Source organism: Engystomops pustulosus, chromosome 10, assembly GCF_040894005.1.
Source record: "Engystomops pustulosus chromosome 10, aEngPut4.maternal, whole genome shotgun sequence".
Classification (NCBI taxonomy): domain Eukaryota; kingdom Metazoa; phylum Chordata; class Amphibia; order Anura; family Leptodactylidae; genus Engystomops; species Engystomops pustulosus.
In genome coordinates, this window is record NC_092420.1 from 2661608 (window position 1) to 2682328 (window position 20721).

General features: G+C 57.3%; 2 protein-coding genes across 5 annotated transcripts; one reads left to right on the plus strand and one right to left on the minus strand.

The window, feature by feature from the left end:
* Nucleotides 1-8246: 8246 nt before the first annotated feature.
* GLYCTK (glycerate kinase) lies at nucleotides 8247-12655 on the minus strand. 4 transcript variants are annotated; one of them, XM_072129120.1, is made up of 6 exons: nucleotides 12600-12655; nucleotides 12078-12176; nucleotides 11508-11886; nucleotides 10108-10259; nucleotides 9623-9798; nucleotides 8247-9326 (listed from the first exon to the last, which is right to left on the minus strand). In XM_072129120.1, exons 3-6 carry the CDS (start codon nucleotides 11867-11869, stop codon nucleotides 8460-8462), a joined length of 1557 nt encoding a protein of 518 aa, XP_071985221.1. In that variant the 5' UTR covers nucleotides 11870-11886; nucleotides 12078-12176; nucleotides 12600-12655; the 3' UTR covers nucleotides 8247-8459. The 4 variants fall into 4 exon arrangements, with proteins under 4 accessions (XP_071985221.1, XP_071985220.1, XP_071985223.1 ...); XM_072129119.1 differs by having other exon boundaries at nucleotides 12078-12189; nucleotides 12600-12650; XM_072129122.1 differs by lacking the exon at nucleotides 12600-12655 and adding an exon at nucleotides 12423-12573.
* Nucleotides 12656-12741: 86 nt separating this feature from the next.
* Nucleotides 12742-19329, plus strand: WDR82 (WD repeat domain 82). Its single transcript, XM_072129123.1, has 9 exons — nucleotides 12742-13229; nucleotides 13694-13791; nucleotides 16045-16111; nucleotides 16189-16288; nucleotides 16372-16488; nucleotides 16797-16952; nucleotides 17033-17102; nucleotides 17180-17322; nucleotides 17721-19329. Exons 1-9 carry the CDS (start codon nucleotides 13069-13071, stop codon nucleotides 17748-17750), a joined length of 942 nt encoding a protein of 313 aa, XP_071985224.1. The 5' UTR covers nucleotides 12742-13068; the 3' UTR covers nucleotides 17751-19329.
* Nucleotides 19330-20721: the final 1392 nt, after the last annotated feature.

Genomic DNA, 20721 nt, shown 5'->3' on the forward strand with positions numbered 1-20721 from the left:
AGGATATAGCGCCCCACACCCCGGACACTGCTGCCCCTGGTGGACACTGAGGATATAGCGCCCCACACCCCGGACACTGCTGCCCCTGGTGGACACTGAGGATACAGCACCCCACACCAAGGACACTGCTGCCCCTGGTGGACACTGAGGATACAGCACCCCACACCCTGGACACTGCTGCCCCTGGTGGACACCGAGGATATAGCACCCCACACCCCGGACACTGCTGCCCCTGGTGGACACTGAGGATACAGCACCCCACACCCTGGACACTGCTGCCCCTGGTGGACACTGAGGATACAGCACCCCACACCCAGGACACTGCTGCCCCTGGTGGACACTGAGGATATAGCACCCCACACCCAGGACACTGCTGCCCCTGGTGGACACCGAGGATATAGCACCCCACACCCAGGACACTGCTGCCCCTGGTGGACACTGAGGATATAGCACCCCACACCCCGGACACTGCTGCCCCTGGTGGACACTGAGGATACAGCGCCCCACACCCTGGACACTGCTGCCCCTGGTGGACACTGAGGATACAGCACCCCACACCCCGGACACTGCTGCCCCTGGTGGACACTGAGGATACAGCGCCCCACACCCTGGACACTGCTGCCCCTGGTGGACACTGAGGATACAGCACCCCACACCCCGGACACTGCTGCCCCTGGTGGACACCGAGGATACAGCACCCCACACCCCGGACACTGCTGCCCCTGGTGGACACCGAGGATACAGCGCCCCACACCCCGGACACTGCTGCCCCTGGTGGACACCGAGGATATAGCGCCCCCACACCCAGGACACTGCTGCCCCTGGTGGACACTGAGGATATAGCACCCCACACCCTGGACACTGCTGCCCCTGGTGGACACTGAGGATACAGCACCCCACACCCCGGACACTGCTGCCCCTGGTGGACACTGAGGATATAGCGCCCCACACCCAGGACACTGCTGCCCCTGGTGGACACTAAGGATACAGCGCCCCACACCCAGGACACTGCTGCCCCTGGTGGACACTGAGGATATAGCGCCCCACACCCAGGACACTGCTGCCCCTGGTGGACACTGAGGATACAGCACCCCACACCCCGGACACTGCTGCCCCTGGTGGACACCGAGGATACAGCACCCCACACCCTGGACACTGCTGCCCCTGGTGGACACCGAGGATATAGCACCCCACACCCCGGACACTGCTGCCCCTGGTGGACACCGAGGATACAGCGCCCCACACCCCGGACACTGCTGCCCCTGGTGGACACTGAGGATATAGCGCCCCCACACCCAGGACACTGCTGCCCCTGGTGGACACTGAGGATATAGCACCCCACACCCTGGACACTGCTGCCCCTGGTGGACACTGAGGATACAGCACCCCACACCCCGGACACTGCTGCCCCTGGTGGACACTGAGGATATAGCGCCCCACACCCAGGACACTGCTGCCCCTGGTGGACACTGAGGATATAGCACCCCACACCCCGGACACTGCTGCCCCTGGTGGACACTGAGGATACAGCACCCCACACCCAGGACACTGCTGCCCCTGGTGGACACTGAGGATACAGCGCCCCACACCCAGGACACTGCTGCCCCTGGTGGACACTGAGGATACAGCGCCCCACACCCCGGACACTGCTGCCCCTGGTGGACACTGAGGATATAGCGCCCCACACCCCGGACTCTGCTGCCCCTGGTGGACACTGAGGATACAGCACCCCACACCCAGGACACTGCTGCCCCTGGTGGACACTGTGGATATAGCGCCCCACACCCAGGACACTGCTGCCCCTGGTGGACACTGAGGATACAGCACCCCACACCCTGGACACTGCTGCCCCTGGTGGACACCGAGGATACAGCACCCCCACACCCCGGACACTGCTGCCCCTGGTGGACACTGAGGATACAGCACCCTACACCCAGGACACTGCTGCCCCTGGTGGACACCGAGGATACAGCGCCCCACACCCAGGACACTGCTGCCCCTGGTGGACACCGAGGATACAGCGCCCCACACCCCGGACACTGCTGCCCCTGGTGGACACTGAGGATACAGCGCCCCACACCCCGGACACTGCTGCCCCTGGTGGACACTGAGGATACAGCACCCCACACCCCGGACACTGCTGCCCCTGGTGGACACCGAGGATATAGCACCCCACACCCTGAACACTGCTGCCCCTGGTGGACACTGAGGATACAGCACCCCACACCCAGGACACTGCTGCCCCTGGTGGTCACCGAGGATATAGCACCCTACACCCTGGACACTGCTGCCCCTGGTGGACACCGAGGATACAGCACCCCACACCCAGGACACTGCTGCCCCTGGTGGAGACTGAGGATATAGCACCCCACACCCAGGACACTGCTGCCCCTGGTGGACACCGAGGATACAGCGCCCCACACCCCGGACACTGCTGCCCCTGGTGGACACCGAGGATACAGCACCCCACACCCCGGACACTGCTGCCCCTGGTGGACACCGAGGATATAGCACCCCACACCCCGGACACTGCTGCCCCTGGTGGACACTGAGGATACAGCGCCCCACACCCCGAACACTGCTGCCCCTGGTGGACACTGAGGATACAGCACCCCACACCCTGGACACTGCTGCCCCTGGTGGACACTGAGGATACAGCACCCCACACCCCGGACACTGCTGCCCCTGGTGGACACTGAGGATACAGCACCCCACACCCTGGACACTGCTGCCCCTGGTGGACACCGAGGATACAGCACCCCACACCCAGGACACTGCTGCCCCTGGTGGACACCGAGGATACAGCACCCCACACCCAGGACACTGCTGCCCCTGGTGGACACTGAGGATACAGCACCCCACACCCCGGACACTGCTGCCCCTGGTGGACACTGAGGATACAGCACCCCACACCCTGGACACTGCTGCCCCTGGTGGACACTGAGGATACAGCGCCCCACACCCTGGACACTGCTGCCCCTGGTGGACACTGAGGATACAGCGCCCCACACCCCGGACACTGCTGCCCCTGGTGGACACTGAGGATATAGCACCCCACACCCTGGACACTGCTGCCCCTGGTGGACACCGAGGATACAGCACCCCACACCCAGGACACTGCTGCCCCTGGTGGACACTGAGGATACAGCACCCCACACCCCGGACACTGCTGCCCCTGGTGGAAACTGAGGATACAGCGCCCCACACCCCGGACACTGCTGCCCCTGGTGGAAACTGAGGATACAGCGCCCCACACCCTGGACACTGCTGCCCCTGGTGGACACTGAGGATATAGCGCCCCACACCCCGGACACTGCTGCCCCTGGTGGACACTGAGGATATAACACCCCACACCCTGGACACTGCTGCCCCTGGTGGACACCGAGGATACAGCACCCCACACCCAGGACACTGCTGCCCCTGGTGGACACTGAGGATACAGCACCCCACACCCAGGACACTGCTGCCCCTGGTGGACACTGAGGATACAGCACCCCACACCCCGGACACTGCTGCCCCTGGTGGACACTGAGGATACAGCGCCCCACACCCCGGACACTGCTGCCCCTGGTGGACACTGAGGATATAGCGCCCCACACCCCGGACACTGCTGCCCCTGGTGGACACTGAGGATACAGCGCCCCACACCCTGGACACTGCTGCCCCTGGTGGACACTGAGGATACAGCGCCCCACACCCCGGACACTGCTGCCCCTGGTGGACACTGAGGATACAGCGCCCCACACCCCGGACACTGCTGCCCCTGGTGGACACTGAGGATACAGCGCCCCACACCCCGGACACTGCTGCCCCTGGTGGACACCGAGGATACAGCACCCCACACCCCGGACACTGCTGCCCCTGGTGGACACTGAGGATACAGCGCCTCACACCCCGGACACTGCTGCCCCTGGTGGACACTGAGGATACAGCGCCCCACACACTGCTGCCCCTGGTGGACACTGAGGATACAGCACCCCACACCCTGGACACTGCTGCCCCTGGTGGACACCAAGGATATAGCACCCCACACCCTGGACACTGCTGCCCCTGGTGGACACCGAGGATACAGCGCCCCACACCCAGGACACTGCTGCCCCTGGTGGACACTGAGGATACAGCACCCCACACCCCGGACACTGCTGCCCCTGGTGGACACTGAGGATACAGCACCCCACACCCAGGACACTGCTGCCCCTGGTGGACACTGAGGATACAGCACCCCACACCCAGGACACTGCTGCCCCTGGTGGACACTGAGGATACAGCACCCCACACCCCGGACACTGCTGCCCCTGGTGGACACTGAGGATACAGCGCCCCACACACTGCTGCCCCTGGTGGACACTGAGGATACAGCACCCCCACACCCCGGACACTGCTGCCCCTGGTGGACACCGAGGATATAGCACCCCACACCCTGGACACTGCTGCCCCTGGTGGACACCGAGGATATAGCGCCCCACACCCTGGACACTGCTGCCCCTGGTGGACACTGAGGATACAGCGCCCCACACCCTGGACACTGCTGCCCCTGATGGACACCGAGAATCCAGCGCCCCACACCCTGGACACTGCTGCCCCTGGTGGACACTGAGGATACAGCACCCCACACCCCGGACACTGCTGCCCCTGGTGGACACTGAGGATACAGCGCCCCACACCCTGGACACTGCTGCCCCTGGTGGACACTGAGGATACAGCACCCCACACCCCGGACACTGCTGCCCCTGGTGGACACTGAGGATACAGCACCCCACACCCAGGACACTGCTGCCCCTGGTGGACCCTGAGGATACAGCACCCCACACCCTGGACACTGCTGCCCCTGGTGAACGCTGAGGATACAGCGCCCCACACCCTGGACACTGCTGCCCCTGGTGGACACTGAGGATACAGCGCCCCACACCCTGGACACTGCTGCCCCTGGTGGACACTGAGGATACAGCGCCCCACACCCCGGACACTGCTGCCCCTGGTGGACACTGAGGATACAGCGCCCCACACCCCGGACACTGCTGCCCCTGGTGGACACTGAGGATATAGCACCCCACACCCTGGACACTGCTGCCCCTGGTGGACACCGAGGATACAGCACCCCACACCCCGGACACTGCTGCCCCTGGTGGACACTGAGGATACAGCACCCCACACCCAGGACACTGCTGCCCCTGGTGGAAACTGAGGATACAGCGCCCCACACCCTGGACACTGCTGCCCCTGGTGGACACTGAGGATATAGCGCCCCACACCCCGGACACTGCTGCCCCTGGTGGACACTGAGGATACAGCGCCCCACACCCTGGACACTGCTGCCCCTGGTGGACACTGAGGATATAGCGCCCCACACCCCGGACACTGCTGCCCCTAGTGTACACTGAGGATACAGCGCCCCACACCCCGGACACTGCTGCCCCTGGTGGACACTGAGGATACAGCGCCCCACACCCCGGACACTGCTGCCCCTGGTGGACACCGAGGATACAGCACCCCACACCCCGGACACTGCTGCCCCTGGTGGACACTGAGGATACAGCGCCCCACACACTGCTGCCCCTGGTGGACACTGAGGATACAGCACCCCACACCCTGGACACTGCTGCCCCTGGTGGACACAGAGGATATAGCACCCCACACCCTGGACACTGCTGCCCCTGGTGGACACCGAGGATACAGCGCCCCACACCCAGGACACTGCTGCCCCCGGTGGACACTGAGGATACAGCACCCCACACCCCGGACACTGCTGCCCCTGGTGGACACTGAGGATACAGCACCCCACACCCCGGACACTGCTGCCCCTGGTGGACACTGAGGATATAGCGCCCCACACCCCGGACACTGCTGCCCCTGGTGGACACTGAGGATACAGCGCCCCACACCCTGGACACTGCTGCCCCTGGTGGACACTGAGGATACAGCACCCCACACCCTGGACACTGCTGCCCCTGGTGGACACCGAGGATACAGCGCCCCACACACTGCTGCCCCTGGTGGACACTGAGGATACAGCACCCCCACACCCCGGACACTGCTGCCCCTGGTGGACACCGAGGATATAGCGCCCCACACCCTGGACACTGCTGCCCCTGGTGGACACTGAGGATACAGCGCCCCACACCCTGGACACTGCTGCCCCTGGTGGACACCGAGGATCCAGCGCCCCACACCCTGGACACTGCTGCCCCTGGTGGACACTGAGGATACAGCACCCTACACCCTGAACACTGCTGCCCCTGGTGGACACCGAGGATACAGCACCCCACACCCTGGACACTGCTGCCCCTGGTGGACACTGAGGATATAGCACCCTACACCCAGGACACTGCTGCCCCTGGTGGACACTGAGGATATAGCACCCTACACCCTGAACACTGCTGCCCCTGGTGGACACCGAGGATACAGCACCCCACACCCTGGACACTGCTGCCCCTGGTGGACACTGAGGATACAGCACCCCACACCCTGGACACTGCTGCCCCTGGTGGACACTGAGGATACAGCGCCCCACACCCCGGACACTGCTGCCCCTGGTGGACACTGAGGATATAGCACCCCACACCCAGGACACTGCTGCCCCTGGTGGACACTGAGGATACAGCACCCCACACCCTGGACACTGCTGCCCCTGGTGGACACTGAGGATACAGCACCCCACACCCTGGACACTGCTGCCCCTGGTGGACACTGAGGATACAGCACCCCACACCCCGGACACTGCTGCCCCTGGTGGACACTGAGGATACAGCACCCCACATTCAGGACACTGCTGCCCCTGGTGGACATTGAGGATACAGCGCCCCACACCCCGGACACTGCTGCCCCTGGTGGACACTGAGGATATAGCACCCCACACCCCGGACACTGCTGCCCCTGGTGGACACTGAGGATACAGCACCCCAAACCCTGGACACTGCTGCCCCTGGTGGACACTGAGGATACAGCGCCCCACACCCTGGACACTGCTGCCCCTGGTGGACACTGAGGATACAGCACCCCACACCCTGGACACTGCTGCCCCTGGTGGACACTGAGGATACAGCACCCCACACCCAGGACACTGCTGCCCCTGGTGGACACTGAGGATATAGCACCCTACACCCTGAACACTGCTGCCCCTGGTGGACACCGAGGACACAGCACCCCACACCCTGGACACTGCTGCCCCTGGTGGACACCGAGGATACAGCGCCCCACACCCTGGACACTGCTGCCCCTGGTGGACACTGAGGATACAGCGCCCCACACCCTGGACACTGCTGCCCCTGGTGGACACTGAGGATACAGCGCCCCACACCCTGGACACTGCTGCCCCTGGTGGACACTGAGGATACAGCGCCCCACACCCTGGACACTGCTGCCCCTGGTGGACACTGAGGATACAGCACCCCACACCCAGGACACTGCTGCCCCTGGTGGACACTGAGGATATAGCACCCTACACCCTGAACACTGCTGCCCCTGGTGGACACCGAGGATACAGCACCCCACACCCTGGACACTGCTGCCCCTGGTGGACACTGAGGATACAGCGCCCCACACCCTGGACACTGCTGCCCCTGGTGGACACTGAGGATACAGCACCCCACACCCAGGACACTGCTGCCCCTGGTGGACACTGAGGATATAGCACCCTACACCCTGAACACTGCTGCCCCTGGTGGACACCGAGGATACAGCACCCCACACCCTGGACACTGCTGCCCCTGGTGGACACTGAGGATACAGCGCCCCACACCCTGGACACTGCTGCCCCTGGTGGACACTGAGGATACAGCAACCCACACCCTGGACACTGCTGCCCCTGGTGGACACCGAGGATACAGCACCCCACACCCTGGACACTGCTGCCCCTGGTGGACACCGAGGATACAGCACCCCACACCCAGGACACTGCTGCCCCTGGTGGACACTGAGGATACAGCACCCCACACCCTGGACACTGCTGCCCCTGGTGGAAACTGAGGATACAGCACCCCACACCCTGGACACTGCTGTCCACAACTGAGCATCTCAATTTACAGCCTACAGTAAAACTAAGCACCATTTACACCAGTAATATGGATACCCGGGGGGAAGGGATGATGTTAGCAGCGGATGCAGCTCCGGATGCATTCAGAGTATAAGACTAGATGCACATATTATAACTGCAGAATTGTGACTACGGCTCTAAGTGTGACCAAAGTATAGAGAACCACAGCTCCGGAAGTAACCACAGTAAGTAACAGCAGAATCGCAGCTGCAGCTCTGGGTGTGACAGGTCTATAATGTATTTGGAGAACGGTTACAGAGAATGCTGCTCTGGATGTGATTAGAGTACAAGACATAATACAAGCACATAAATGTAACGTCAGCTCTGGATGTGATTGGAGTAGAAGACATAATAGAAAGGACATAACTGTTATGGCAGCTCTGTGTGTGACCCGAGCACAGAATGGGACCTCCGCTCCCCCTTGTGTTTATGGGTCCTTGCGCCTCCGCACCAGCAGGACCTGCACGTCCATCACATTGGTGCCGGTCAGTCCGGTCACCAGGAGCCGGTGGCCATTCTGGAATTGGCTGAAGAAGCCGTAGGAGTCGCTGTCATGAAGGAAGGTCTCTACGTCCAGACCGCTCTGCTGTGCCTGTCCCACCAGCTGTGGGTAGGAGACGGCGCCTGCGGCCTGTGTGGGTCCATCCTGCCCGTCTGTGCCCCCGCTCAGGAACATGACCTCACAGCCCTGCATGGGGGACTGATGCCACTCTGACGCCACGCGCAGGGCCAGCTCCTGGTTTCTGCCCCCCAGGCCTTCCCCCTGCACTTGCACTGTGATTTCTCCTCCGCAGAGCAGGCAGACGGCTTCCACCTCCCCGGCCTCCTTCAGCTTCTGGAAACAGTCAGCAAGGTTTAGGTCAGGAATGTGCAGAGACGAGGCCAGGGCCAGGATCTTCTCTTCCAGCTCCGGCCACTGGGGGGCAGACAGGAGATAGGAGCATATGACTTCAGCCAGGAGGGCGTAGAAGCGGGAGACCACTTTAACATCCCCACTAATGGCAGCGGAGAGCAGCGAGGTGACGTACCCCAACCCCTGCGCCTCCCGCTCTGCCTCACGGAGGGAGATGAGGTTGGAGCCGATCAGGACATTGTGGACGCGGTCAGGATGTTGGAAAGGCTCTGCCGGGGTTCCGGACAGCAGGACCTCCTCCACCACCGCCGGGACCCTCAGACCGTATTTACTCAGGATCCGCAGGCAGTCCTCCGCTGTGACAGCGCTGGTGACCGTGGGGCCGCTAGCGATTACATCCAGGTCATCCCCAACGACGTCCGATAGGATCAGGCTGAGCACCTGCAGGGCAAGAAACACAGACTCCTCAGCTGTAAGATCTCTGCTGGCTGTCACTGAACAGCCATGGTTAATAACCTAATATAATTGCAGCAGAACTGTTATTACAGCTCCAGGTGTGACCAGTGTATTCATCCTCATCTGCCTGCAGCTCTGGGTGTGACTACAGTATAGGACATAATATAAGTTGTGTATAAGCTAAGGCTTCTCACAGCTGAGGGTTTGTTACTATTGCATGAGAAATGTCCTGGCCTCCAGACTGATACATTGTTACAAACACCCGTATTCCATGTACTGACCTGTGCTGGGTACGCCGCCCTGGACAGCCCCCCGCCCTTCAGCTGTGACAGGGCTCTGCGGATGGTGTTCAGCTCCTGTATCGTCGCCCCCTTCAGGGCCAGCTGCTTGGTCACAGCTTGTTTATCCTGCAGGGTGAGGGGGGGCACGGGTGCGGGCAGAAGTGCTGAGCCGCCACCTAGGGGAAGGGGAGAGACCTGAGCCACTAGTCATGCCTTCATAACTGGGGGCGCTTCCTAACACTTCTGTGCTCTGTGCTCTCTGTACTAAATTTCTCCACGGTCCCTTCAGTAAAAGCTGTAGTATGCTTTAGGTAGGATGGTGCAGAAGGATGGAGAAAAGGGGATGGGCTGTGACGTATAGATAGATAAGAGCACAGAAGTGTGAGGACATGCCCTTAGTTATAATGATTAGAATATTATATGATTAAACCTTTCTAGAGCTACTACCAGGGTCTATAATAACGGGCCCAGCGGCCGGAGCTCACCTGAGATCAGCACCAGCAGTAGATGCTTCTCCTCCAGCTTTTCCACCAGTCTCTGGATCTCCCCGGCCGCCAGCATCGCCTCCTCGTCTGGCAAATTATTAGCGGCTCCTTCCATCACACGAATCCTGGAGTCCGGGCTCAGCAGCATCTCCCTGCAAACACAGACAGGGGCCCAACATTACCAGGGGCCACCAACAGCCTGGTAAGCGTAGGGCCAGAGATGTGCAGGCGTAGGGCCAGGTAGAGGGCAAGGGATGTGCAGACGTAGGGCCAGAGATGTGCAGGTGTAGAGACAGGTATAGGGCCAGAGATGTGCAGGTGTAGGGCCAGGGTTGTGAAGGAGTAGGGCCAGGTTGTTCAGGTGTAGAGACAGGTATAGGGCCAGAGATGTGCAGGTGTAGAGACAGGTATGAGGCCAGAGATGTGCAGGTGTAGGGCCAGGGTTGTGCCGGTGTAGGGCCAGGGATGTGCAGGTGTAGAGACAGGTATAGGGCCAGGGATGTGCAGGCGTAGGGCCGGGGATGTGCAGGCGTAGAGACAGGTGTAGGGCCAGGGATGTGCAGGTGTAGAGACAGGTATAGGGCCAGGGATGTGCAGGTGTAGAGACAGGTATAGGGCCAGGGATGTGCAGGTGTAGAGACAGGTATAGGGTCGGGGATGTGCAGGCGTAGAGACAGGTGCAGGGCCGGGGATGTGCAGGCGTAGAGACAGGTGTAGGGCCGGGGATGTGCAGGCGTAGAGACAGGGGCAGGGCCGGGGATGTGCGGGCGTAGGGCCGGGGATGTGCGGGCGTAGGGCCGGGGATGTGCGGGCGTAGGGCCGGGGATGTGCGGGCGTAGGGCCGGGGATGTGCGGGCGTAGGGCCGGGGATGTGCGGGCGTAGGGCCGGGGATGCGCGGGCGTAGGGCCGGGGATGCGCGGGCGTAGGGCCGGGGATGTGCGGGCGTAGGGCCGGGGATGTGCGGGCGTAGGGCCGGGGATGTGCGGGCGTAGGGCCGGGGATGCGCGGGCGTAGGGCCGGGGATGCGCGGGCGTAGGGCCGGGGATGCGCGGGCGTAGGGCCGGGGATGCGCGGGCGTAGGGCCGGGGATGCGCGGGCGTAGGGCCGGGGATGCGCGGGCGTAGGGCCGGGGATGCGCGGGCGTAGGGCCGGGGATGCGCGGGCGTAGGGCCGGGGATGCGCGGGCGTAGGGCCGGGGATGCGCGGGCGTAGGGCCGGGGATGCGCGGGCGTAGGGCCGGGGATGCGCGGGTATCTAGTCAGGTATGTACCAGGTAAAGCAAAGCTTGTTTGTCCTCTGCACATAAAAGGATTCCCAGACTACACGCCGCTCCAGGGCAGGTCCCACCCCCGATCTCTGACCTCTACCCCGTGCTGTACCCCCAGGGCTGTGCAGTTACCTCTTTCCGGCCTCCCTCAGGCTCTTCTCCATCCCCCGCGGGATGCTGATCACTCCTTCTACCAAATGGCTTCCAATAATCTGCTCCACGGCTGCCGCCATCCCCAGCACGGCCTTCCCGCACCCCACCAGGTACAGGTTCTTCTGCAGGGTGTACGCCCTTCCCCCACACTCCAGGAGCGAGGAGTCGGGGGTCTCCCTGACGGTCAGAGCTCTGCGTAACATGCGGGGAGGTAGGACGGCCGACACGGCGCTCCAGAATATACGATGGGCGTCATCCTGTAGGGCGGCCATGCTTCTGGTAGGGATCAGCGTCCGGGAGGAGATGAGGCGCCGGACAGTGACCCGGAACAATCCGGCCATAGAGGGGCAGCGGACGCCTGCGGGCAGAGAGAACAGCAAGTCCAAAACATCAGAACCAAAACCTCAAGAGAACATCAATAATGGAGGAAGGGAGAAAGTATCATTCATTGTCCTCACACTGCTGTGCTCTGTGCAGTCACTGCTGTGGTATTGGGATACAGAGCGCTGGTGGCACAGCAGTGTGAGGACATGAAGTCCCCAGATTTACCTCCTCCGCACTATTCAGGTGCAGTCATTATACGCAGCACGCGGTGGGTCTCCGGACGGCGCTCAGCAGCGGATAAAGTCCAGCGTTTAGTTTACTCTCCTGAAGAAAGAAACTGTCACAATGTATTAATGATTATCTCAGGGATCACTGGGGTTGGGGGTGGGCAGGGGGTCCGGAGCCCCGGGGAGGGGCCGTCACATGACAGCGTATATTGGGGGGATTCCTGCCAAAAACATGACACATTCCTCCCCCTCCATCTGTGGAGCAGAAACACGTGGATTAGAAAGATCATTAACACACATTATTAGAATACGTAAAACCCATGTAAAAGGATTGTGTCCTCACACTGCTGTGCTCTGAGCTCTGTGCACGAAGCTGCAGCAGAGGGTTACCCCATTTCTCTGTGTCACAAAGGTTAGAAGTGAACACTGGCTGCTCCTGTAAGAAGTAACTGTACATGTAGGCAGTTATCTGCACATCTGTGGGATCCCCGCACCCCATTATCCAGCACATGACACTCACACGTGACGCCCAGAGGTAACCGTGCCACACACAAGATGGCGGCCACCCCCGGACGTGCACGTCCTGACCTTCCACACGCAACATGGACGCTACGTCTGACGTCACCCCTTCTAGAACCAATAGGAAGCGTTGTACTTATTATGTGTCTAGAACGTGGTAGCTCCTCCCCCCGGCTCCACAGCAACATGGCGGAGACAATGAGAGCGGCCGAGAGGCGCCAAATCTGAGGCGACCGCAGCCCTTACACCCGAGTGACCCGGCCCCCGCCCGCTGCCCAACACCCGAGTGACCCTGGAGGCGCGCGCGCTGTAGACCCGGAGCAGCGCTGACCCGTCACCGGGAGGGGCCTCGCACACCCGGGCGCAGTGATCAGCCAGTATTAACCCCTTCCTGCCGCCCCTGGAGCTCTGACCTCTCCCCTTTGCCCCTGTGACCTCTCAGGGGGGTTCACCCCACCCCGGGGGCCGCCATGAAGTTGACCGACAATGTTTTGCGCAGTTTTCGCGTCGCCAAAGTTTTCAGAGAAAATTCCGACAAGATCAACTGCTTCGACTTCAGTCCGACCGGCGAAACGGTGATCTCCAGCAGCGACGACGACTCCATCGTGTTATACGACTGCCAGGAGGGGAAGTGAGTGGCGCAGGCGAGGAGGAGGGGCGCTGCGCTGCAGGGTTACCGTAGTGACCAGCGCTGACCCCTGCCGCCACTTAGAGGCGCGTTCACATTGTTCCGGTTTTATGTTGCGTTCTCAGTATGGTGAAAGGGGGCTCCGCAGCTCTGATTGTGCTCGATATGTCCACTCCTGGTGTCCAGCGGCTGCAGGGGGCTGTGCAGGACCCCGCTATCACATACTGAGGACCCCCATAGACCCTGAGTGTAATAGGGGGGTGATTGGGGTGATGGCCGCACGTGAGCTCTGCTGCTCCGGATGCAGTGATGGAGGGGGGGGCGGACGCCCCTTAATAGGAGAGCACAGGTGCAGCTGCACTGACACATTGTAACGGTGCAGCATTTTCTAGACTGGATACAATAGTAACAGACCCTCAGCTGTGTTCTCAGGACTTGGTCACTAATCTTCTGTTTTATCTTTGAAGGCCCAAGAGGACATTATACAGCAAGAAGTACGGCGTAGACCTGATCCGCTACACACACGCTGCCAACACCGTGGTCTACAGCTCCAACAAGATAGATGGTATGAGCCCCCCACTATGGAGCCCCCCAAGAACTCACAGGCTTTACTCTATATTTAGGTCAATGGCTTCAGAGAAGATGGAGCGCGTGGCCCCGGGCTGAGGTAGTTGTTTGTACAGTTTGAGGGTCTGTGACATCACCCGCAGTTGGAGATAACTGTACAGGCTACTGCCTTGCCCGAGGCACAGCACAGCGACCGAGACCTCCCCGACACCAAGATATATTATAATGTTATATTGTGGCAGAATATTACACGAGGAACCGATCAGTGAATATACACAGCAGAATAGTGAGTGCAGCTCTGGAGTCTAATACAGGATGTAACTCAGGATCAGTACAGGATAAGTAATGTCATGTATGTACACAGTGACTGCACCAGCAGCAGAATAGTGAGTGCAGCTCTGGGGTATAATACAGGATGTAACTCAGGATCAGTACAGGATAAGTAATGTCATGTATGTACACAGTGACTGCACCAGCAGCAGAATAGTGAGTGCAGCTCTGGGGTATAATACAGGATGTAACTCAGGATCAGTACAGGATAAGTAATGTCATGTATGTACACAGTGACTGCACCAGCAGCAGAATAGTGAGTGCAGCTCTGGGGTATAATACAGGATGTAACTCAGGGTCAGTACAGGATAAGTAATGTCATGTATGTACACAGTGACTGCACCAGCAGCAGAATAGTGAGTGCAGCTCTGGAGTATAATACAGGATATAACTCAGGATCAGTACAGGATAAGTAATGTCATGTATGTACACAGTGACTGCACCAGCAGCAGAATAGTGAGTGCAGCTCTGGGGTATAATACAGGATGTAACTCAGGATCAGTACAGGATAAGTAATGTCATGTATGTACACAGTGACTGCACCAGCAGCAGAATAGTGAGTGCAGCTCTGGGGTATAATACAGGATGTAACTCAGGGTCAGTACAGGATAAGTAATGTCATGTATGTACACAGTGACTGCACCAGCAGCAGAATAGTGAGTGCAGCTCTGGAGTATAATACAGGATGTAACTCAGGATCAGTACAGGATAAGTAATGTCATGTATGTACAGTGACTGCACCAGCAGCAGAATAGTGAGTGCAGCTCTGGGGTATAATACAGGATGTAACTCAGGATCAGTACAGGGTAAGTAATGTCATGTATGTACACAGTGACTGCACCAGCAGCAGAATAGTGACTGCAGCTCTGGGGTATAATACAGGATGTAACTCAGGATCAGTACAGGATAAGTAATGTCATGTATGTACACAGTGACTGCACCAGCAGCAGAATAGTGAGTGCAGCTCTGGGGTATAATACAGGATATAACTCAGGATCAGTACAGGATAAGTAATGTCATGTATGTACACAGTGACTGCACCAGCAGCAGAATAGTGAGTGCAGCTCTGGAGTATAATACAGGATGTAACTCAGGATCAGTACAGGATAAGTAATGTCATGTATGTACACAGTGACTGCACCAGCAGCAGAATAGTGAGTGCAGCTCTGGAGTATAATACAGGATGTAACTCAGGATCAGTACAGGATAAGTAATGTCATATATGTACACAGTGACTGTACCAGCAGCAGAATAGTGAGTGCAGCTCTGGGGTATAATACAGGATGTAACTCAGGATCAGTACAGGATAAGTAATGTCATGTATGTACACAGTGACTGCACCAGCAGCAGAATAGTGAGTGCAGCTCTGGGGTATAATACAGGATGTAACTCAGGATCAGTACAGGATAAGTAATGTCATGTATGTACACAGTGACTGCACCAGCAGCAGAATAGTGAGTGCAGCTCTGGAGTATAATACAGGATGTAACTCAGGATCAGTACAGGATAAGTAATGTCATGTATGTACACAGTGACTGCACCAGCAGCAGAATAGTGAGTGCAGCTCTGGAGTATAATACAGGATGTAACTCAGGATCAGTACAGGATAAGTAATGTCATATATGTACACAGTGACTGTACCAGCAGCAGAATAGTGAGTGCAGCTCTGGGGTATAATACAGGATGTAACTCAGGATCAGTACAGGATAAGTAATGTCATGTATGTACACAGTGACTGCACCAGCAGCAGAATAGTGAGTGCAGCTCTGGGGTATAATACAGGATGTAACTCAGGATCAGTACAGGATAAGTAATGTCATGTATGTACACAGTGACTGCACCAGCAGCAGAATAGTGAGTGCAGCTCTGGGGTATAATACAGGATGTATATGATTTATAACATTTCCACTTTCCTGTACAGATACGATCAGATACTTGTCTCTCCATGATAACAAGTATATCCGGTATTTTCCAGGTCACAGTAAAAGGTAGGTGAAGTCTTTGTTGCTCCTGTAGGTGCTCCTCCCGCTCTCTTCTGTGTCTCACTGTTGGTTCCTCTCTGCAGGGTTGTGGCTCTGTCCATGTCTCCTGTGGATGACGCCTTTATTTCCGGTTCTTTGGATAAGACCATCAGGTTATGGGACCTGCGCTCTCCCAACTGTCAGGTGGGTGTCCTCGCCTCCTCTGTATTCTCATGTCATTGCTGGTAACCTACCTGCTGATGGGCTCCACCTCTTGCCTCTCACAGGGTCTGATGCACCTGCAGGGGAAGCCCGTGTGTTCGTTTGACCCCGAGGGTCTTATCTTTGCTGCAGGAGTGAACTCTGAGATGGTGAAGCTTTACGACCTGCGCTCATTTGATAAGGTAGGTGCATGTTACTGGAGCATCCGAGTCCTCTAATCACATCTAAAGCTGCTGTCCTAATTCTAGCGCTACCCTATTGGTTGAGAGCTCATATATCCAAGGGCAAGTAAAACATATGGATTCACTGTGGATTTTGCCGGGAATTTCTCCTCTTACTGAGGCCTCAGTGGTTTATGAACCTGCTGCAGAGATGGTCTCCCCTCCTGTGATTCGTGTACGGATGATACTTCTCTGCAGCAGATTCTGATCCGTGCACATTCTCCCTGAAGCTTCCGCTCTTGGTAAGACACTTCCCTCCCTTCCCGCAGGGTCCGTTCGCCACCTTTAAGATGAATTATGACCGGACCTGCGAGTGGACGTCGCTGAAATTCAGCAATGATGGGAAATTAATACTCCTGGCGACCAACGGCGGCTTCCTGCGGCTTGTGGACGCCTTTAAAGGGGCGGTGCTGCACACGTTTGGGGTGAGTAGGAGGAGGCAGATCTGACTGCAGAGGTGGGGGTGATGGTGCAGATGATGATGATGATTGTGTCTTCCTGGCAGGGTTATAACAACAGTAAAGGGGTCACCCTGGAGGCTTCCTTCACCCCGGATTCTCAGTTCCTGATGATCGGTAAGATGGCGGCACAAGGCGTCCGTCTCGTCTTCTGGCTCCTGGGACGACCACTGATGTGTCTTATGTCTCTGCAGGATCAGAAGATGGGAAGATCCACGTGTGGAATGGAGAGAGTGGCATGAAGGTGGCCGTGCTGGACGGGAAGCACACCGGGCCCATCACCTGCCTGCAGTTTAACCCCAAGTTCATGACCTTTGCCAGTGCCTGCTCGAATATGGTGAGGACCCAGCATGTCCCATACTAAAAGACGTCTGTCACTAGTCCTGTCACCACTAGGACACAGACCACACACCTGCCGGCTGTGAGCTGAATGCAGACAATCCCACATCTCTCAATATGGTTATATCACGATCCAGAGTCATAGAGGCCTAGGACGTGACCCCGGGCTCCTGCAGACGCCCCACTACCCTGCTGTGTGCCCTAGGTGCCACCTCTGGGGCTTCAGTCCTTGTGAGTTCAGCTCCGTCAGTGTGTGAGACACTTCCTGTATGTTGGCCGCACTTTGTAGGGATCCATGGCCGCTCGCCCCCCTCTGCCCGCCCCTCCCCCTCTGCCCGCCCCTCCCCCTCTGCCCGCCCCCTGCAATGTCTGGTAATTGTCTCTTCTGCTCCTCAGGCTTTCTGGCTCCCGACCATTGATGACTAATGTCTCCCCCCTGCCCTGGATAACTGGGACCCTCGCCGCTCCGGTGCTACGTGATTGGATGATTCCAGCATCTCCTTCCTGTGGAGGAAGTTTCCTTTTTATTTCTGAGATTTTTTTCATTTTTAACCCCCTCACTCCTTCCCTTGGACGGTGTCATGTTGGGGTCCCACCGCTCTGCAGTACTTGATGAATGAAGAATTCTTCCTGTGGGTCTGGGGTGTGCATAGACTTTTGGGGGAGCGGATCCACCTCACAGCGAGTCCTGACCCGTTAGCACCAGCATTTCCTCTATGTGGGGAGGTTTGTGCTTCGGTTTGTGTTAATCCCCTTTATCCCTGCATCCGGCCGCCGGGTTATGGGCTCAGTTATTCTTCTGCTTGAGGTTTGGGTCTCGCGGATAAATATTTGTCGATGTTTTTGGTGCAGTTTTTGCAGCAGCACCGGATGTGGATCCTGCAGATCTGTGTTACAGGCAGCAGCTGGACTGATCCTGCCCCTATTACAGCTGCAGGTGCCCCCCTGGGGTTTGTATCTGTAACGTAAGGTGCAATGTGTAGAGCAGGAGTAATGGCGGCCGCACTGCCCCCGCTAGGACCAGCCTGGGGGTCCCTCCTGAGGTTGTGGTGTCTCACAGCAGTGGGTGTCCTGCAGGGGGGTGGGCCTGAGAAGTGGCTGCACTATGGATTGTTGGCTGCGGCCCTCTGGGCTCCTGGGATGTGGCAGCTCAGTGTCAGTACAGGGTGCGATGTACATCAGAGGTTTTATAAGGTTCTGGAAGGTTCTGTTCTTCCATTTGGTTGTCACGTATAAAGGAAATGACCTCTAGGATCAGGGATTGTAACTGGAGCACTTACATGCAGGTAGGTGCCCCCTCTGTCAGCATCTGCTCTTCTTTAAGCTTCTTTGGACCTTGTTTTTAGGGAAAAAAAGTTTAAATTATCGAAATGAACCTGAGGCTCCATTGACCTCTATTGACCCCGGAGCCCCTGAGGTTAATTTGCATAGCTTTTAAAACTTTCTTTTTTAATAAAAACAAGGTCTCCATAAGCCAATAGAGCAGATCCTGCCCGAGGCGGCGCTCACCAGTGTCAGTGCTTGGTTTACAGTCCTTCATCCTGGTGCTGGATGTTCCTTTAATGTTTGTTCATTTCATGTTCAATGAATTTCGTTGCATTTTTCTTTTTCCTGTTGGTCTGAAACTTATGATTTTTATCCAACAAAAAAACTGAGACCGAAATGCGATAGTGTTGTGCTCGAGGCATTACTTGTGTATTCTCTTAAAGGGCCAGTAACCCTGACAACTGGGCTGATATGTGACATGTAGGAGGGTCTCGTGTGCTGATCCGGGGGGGATGTAAACCTCTCCCCCAGCCTGAGATAGAGGCAGCGTTAGATCACAGTGTGGACACGGGACCCCCAACGTACATTCTCGCCATCTTCCAGTATTGTATCACCCCCAGTGTTCCCCGTGGCTTGTATTCAGACACGTGTGGACAATCCAGCACATTACTGTTCACCAAGTTCCTTGTATATATTTTTTTTACAAAAAAAAATAAAACAATGGTAATATGTTCTATTATTATGTCTATTGTCTGGTCAGTGCGGGGGGGGGGGGGGGGGGTCTAGTACTCTGACATAAAAGGGGCCCCACATCTATCTGAAATCCAACTCCCATGAAAGAGATTGATTTATTCAAATGAACAGAATGTAGTTTAGCCAATGAGGCTGCTGCTTGTGAACATTTCTATAGAGCTTATAGTGATTAGCACCGCCCATGAGGAATCTTACAATGCCGCATGTATACAGGTGTGGTTCATGTATAAAGCATCTCCTCATCCAGAAGTGCCTACATACTGTCTTGACTTTATAGAGGGAAGTTTTGAGCTCTTTCCACAACCAATCCAGAATGGGATGCATGGGAATAATCAGAGCAATTTTGAAGATATTGTCCCCGCCCCTGAGGACTCGTGCACCTTGCCTCATTGTCCAGTTGTCATAGTATCCATACAGGGGGGTCATTTACTAAGGGCCCGAATCGCGTTTTTACGGCGGGTTACCCAAATATTTCCAATTTGCGCCGATTTTCCCTGAATTGCCCCGGGTTTTTGGCGCAGGGGATCGGACTGTGGCGCATCGGTGCTGGCATGCACACCACAGAAATGGGGGGGGGGGTACGTGGCCGAACGAAAACCCGATGGATCCCGAGAAACTGCCGCATTTTTTAAAAAAAAAAAAAGTGTCGCTGGAACGCACTTACCTGCACCCAGCAACGCAGCAGCAACACCTTGTAGACGTCGGAGGAACTACCTTAGTGAATCGCCGGAAGACCCGATTCCACCGCAGAGAACGCGGCGCTGGATCGCGAATGGACCGGGTAAGTAAATCTGCCACACAGTCTCTTAGCTTTATCAGAGGCTTTGGGCCTTATATTTCAGTATATCCCCAATAGTACAGATGAGAAAGAAGCTATGAAGTAACAAGACCTACCCCTGAAGAGTCACAGTTCAGATCGATCAATGAACCATGGAGTCTCACACAATGGTTCATGCCCAGAGCTCATCATTCATGTACATGCGCTTCACAAGATGCTTATTGGGAGCCGTGTGCTCCAGCACATTCCAAATAGTGCAAATGAAAATAATGCTATAAAGTACGAGGCCCTGCCCCTGAGGATGCTCAAACCCAAGACATTCTAGTTAATGCAGGTAAGAATAATGCTTTGAAGTAGCAAGCCCTCCCCTGAGGATGCTTATACGCAGTACATTCTAGGTAGTGCATATTATTAAACTCTGAAATAATAAACCCTGCCCCTGAGGATGCTTTCACTCAATACATTCTAGTTAGTGCAGTTATGAACTAATAAGCCTTTGAGGGTTCCATCATCCAGTACATTCTAGGCAGGGCCAGCACCAGGCAAATTATGGAACCCAGGGCTGCTTGGGGGGGGGCAAAATAAGGAATGCATGGGGGG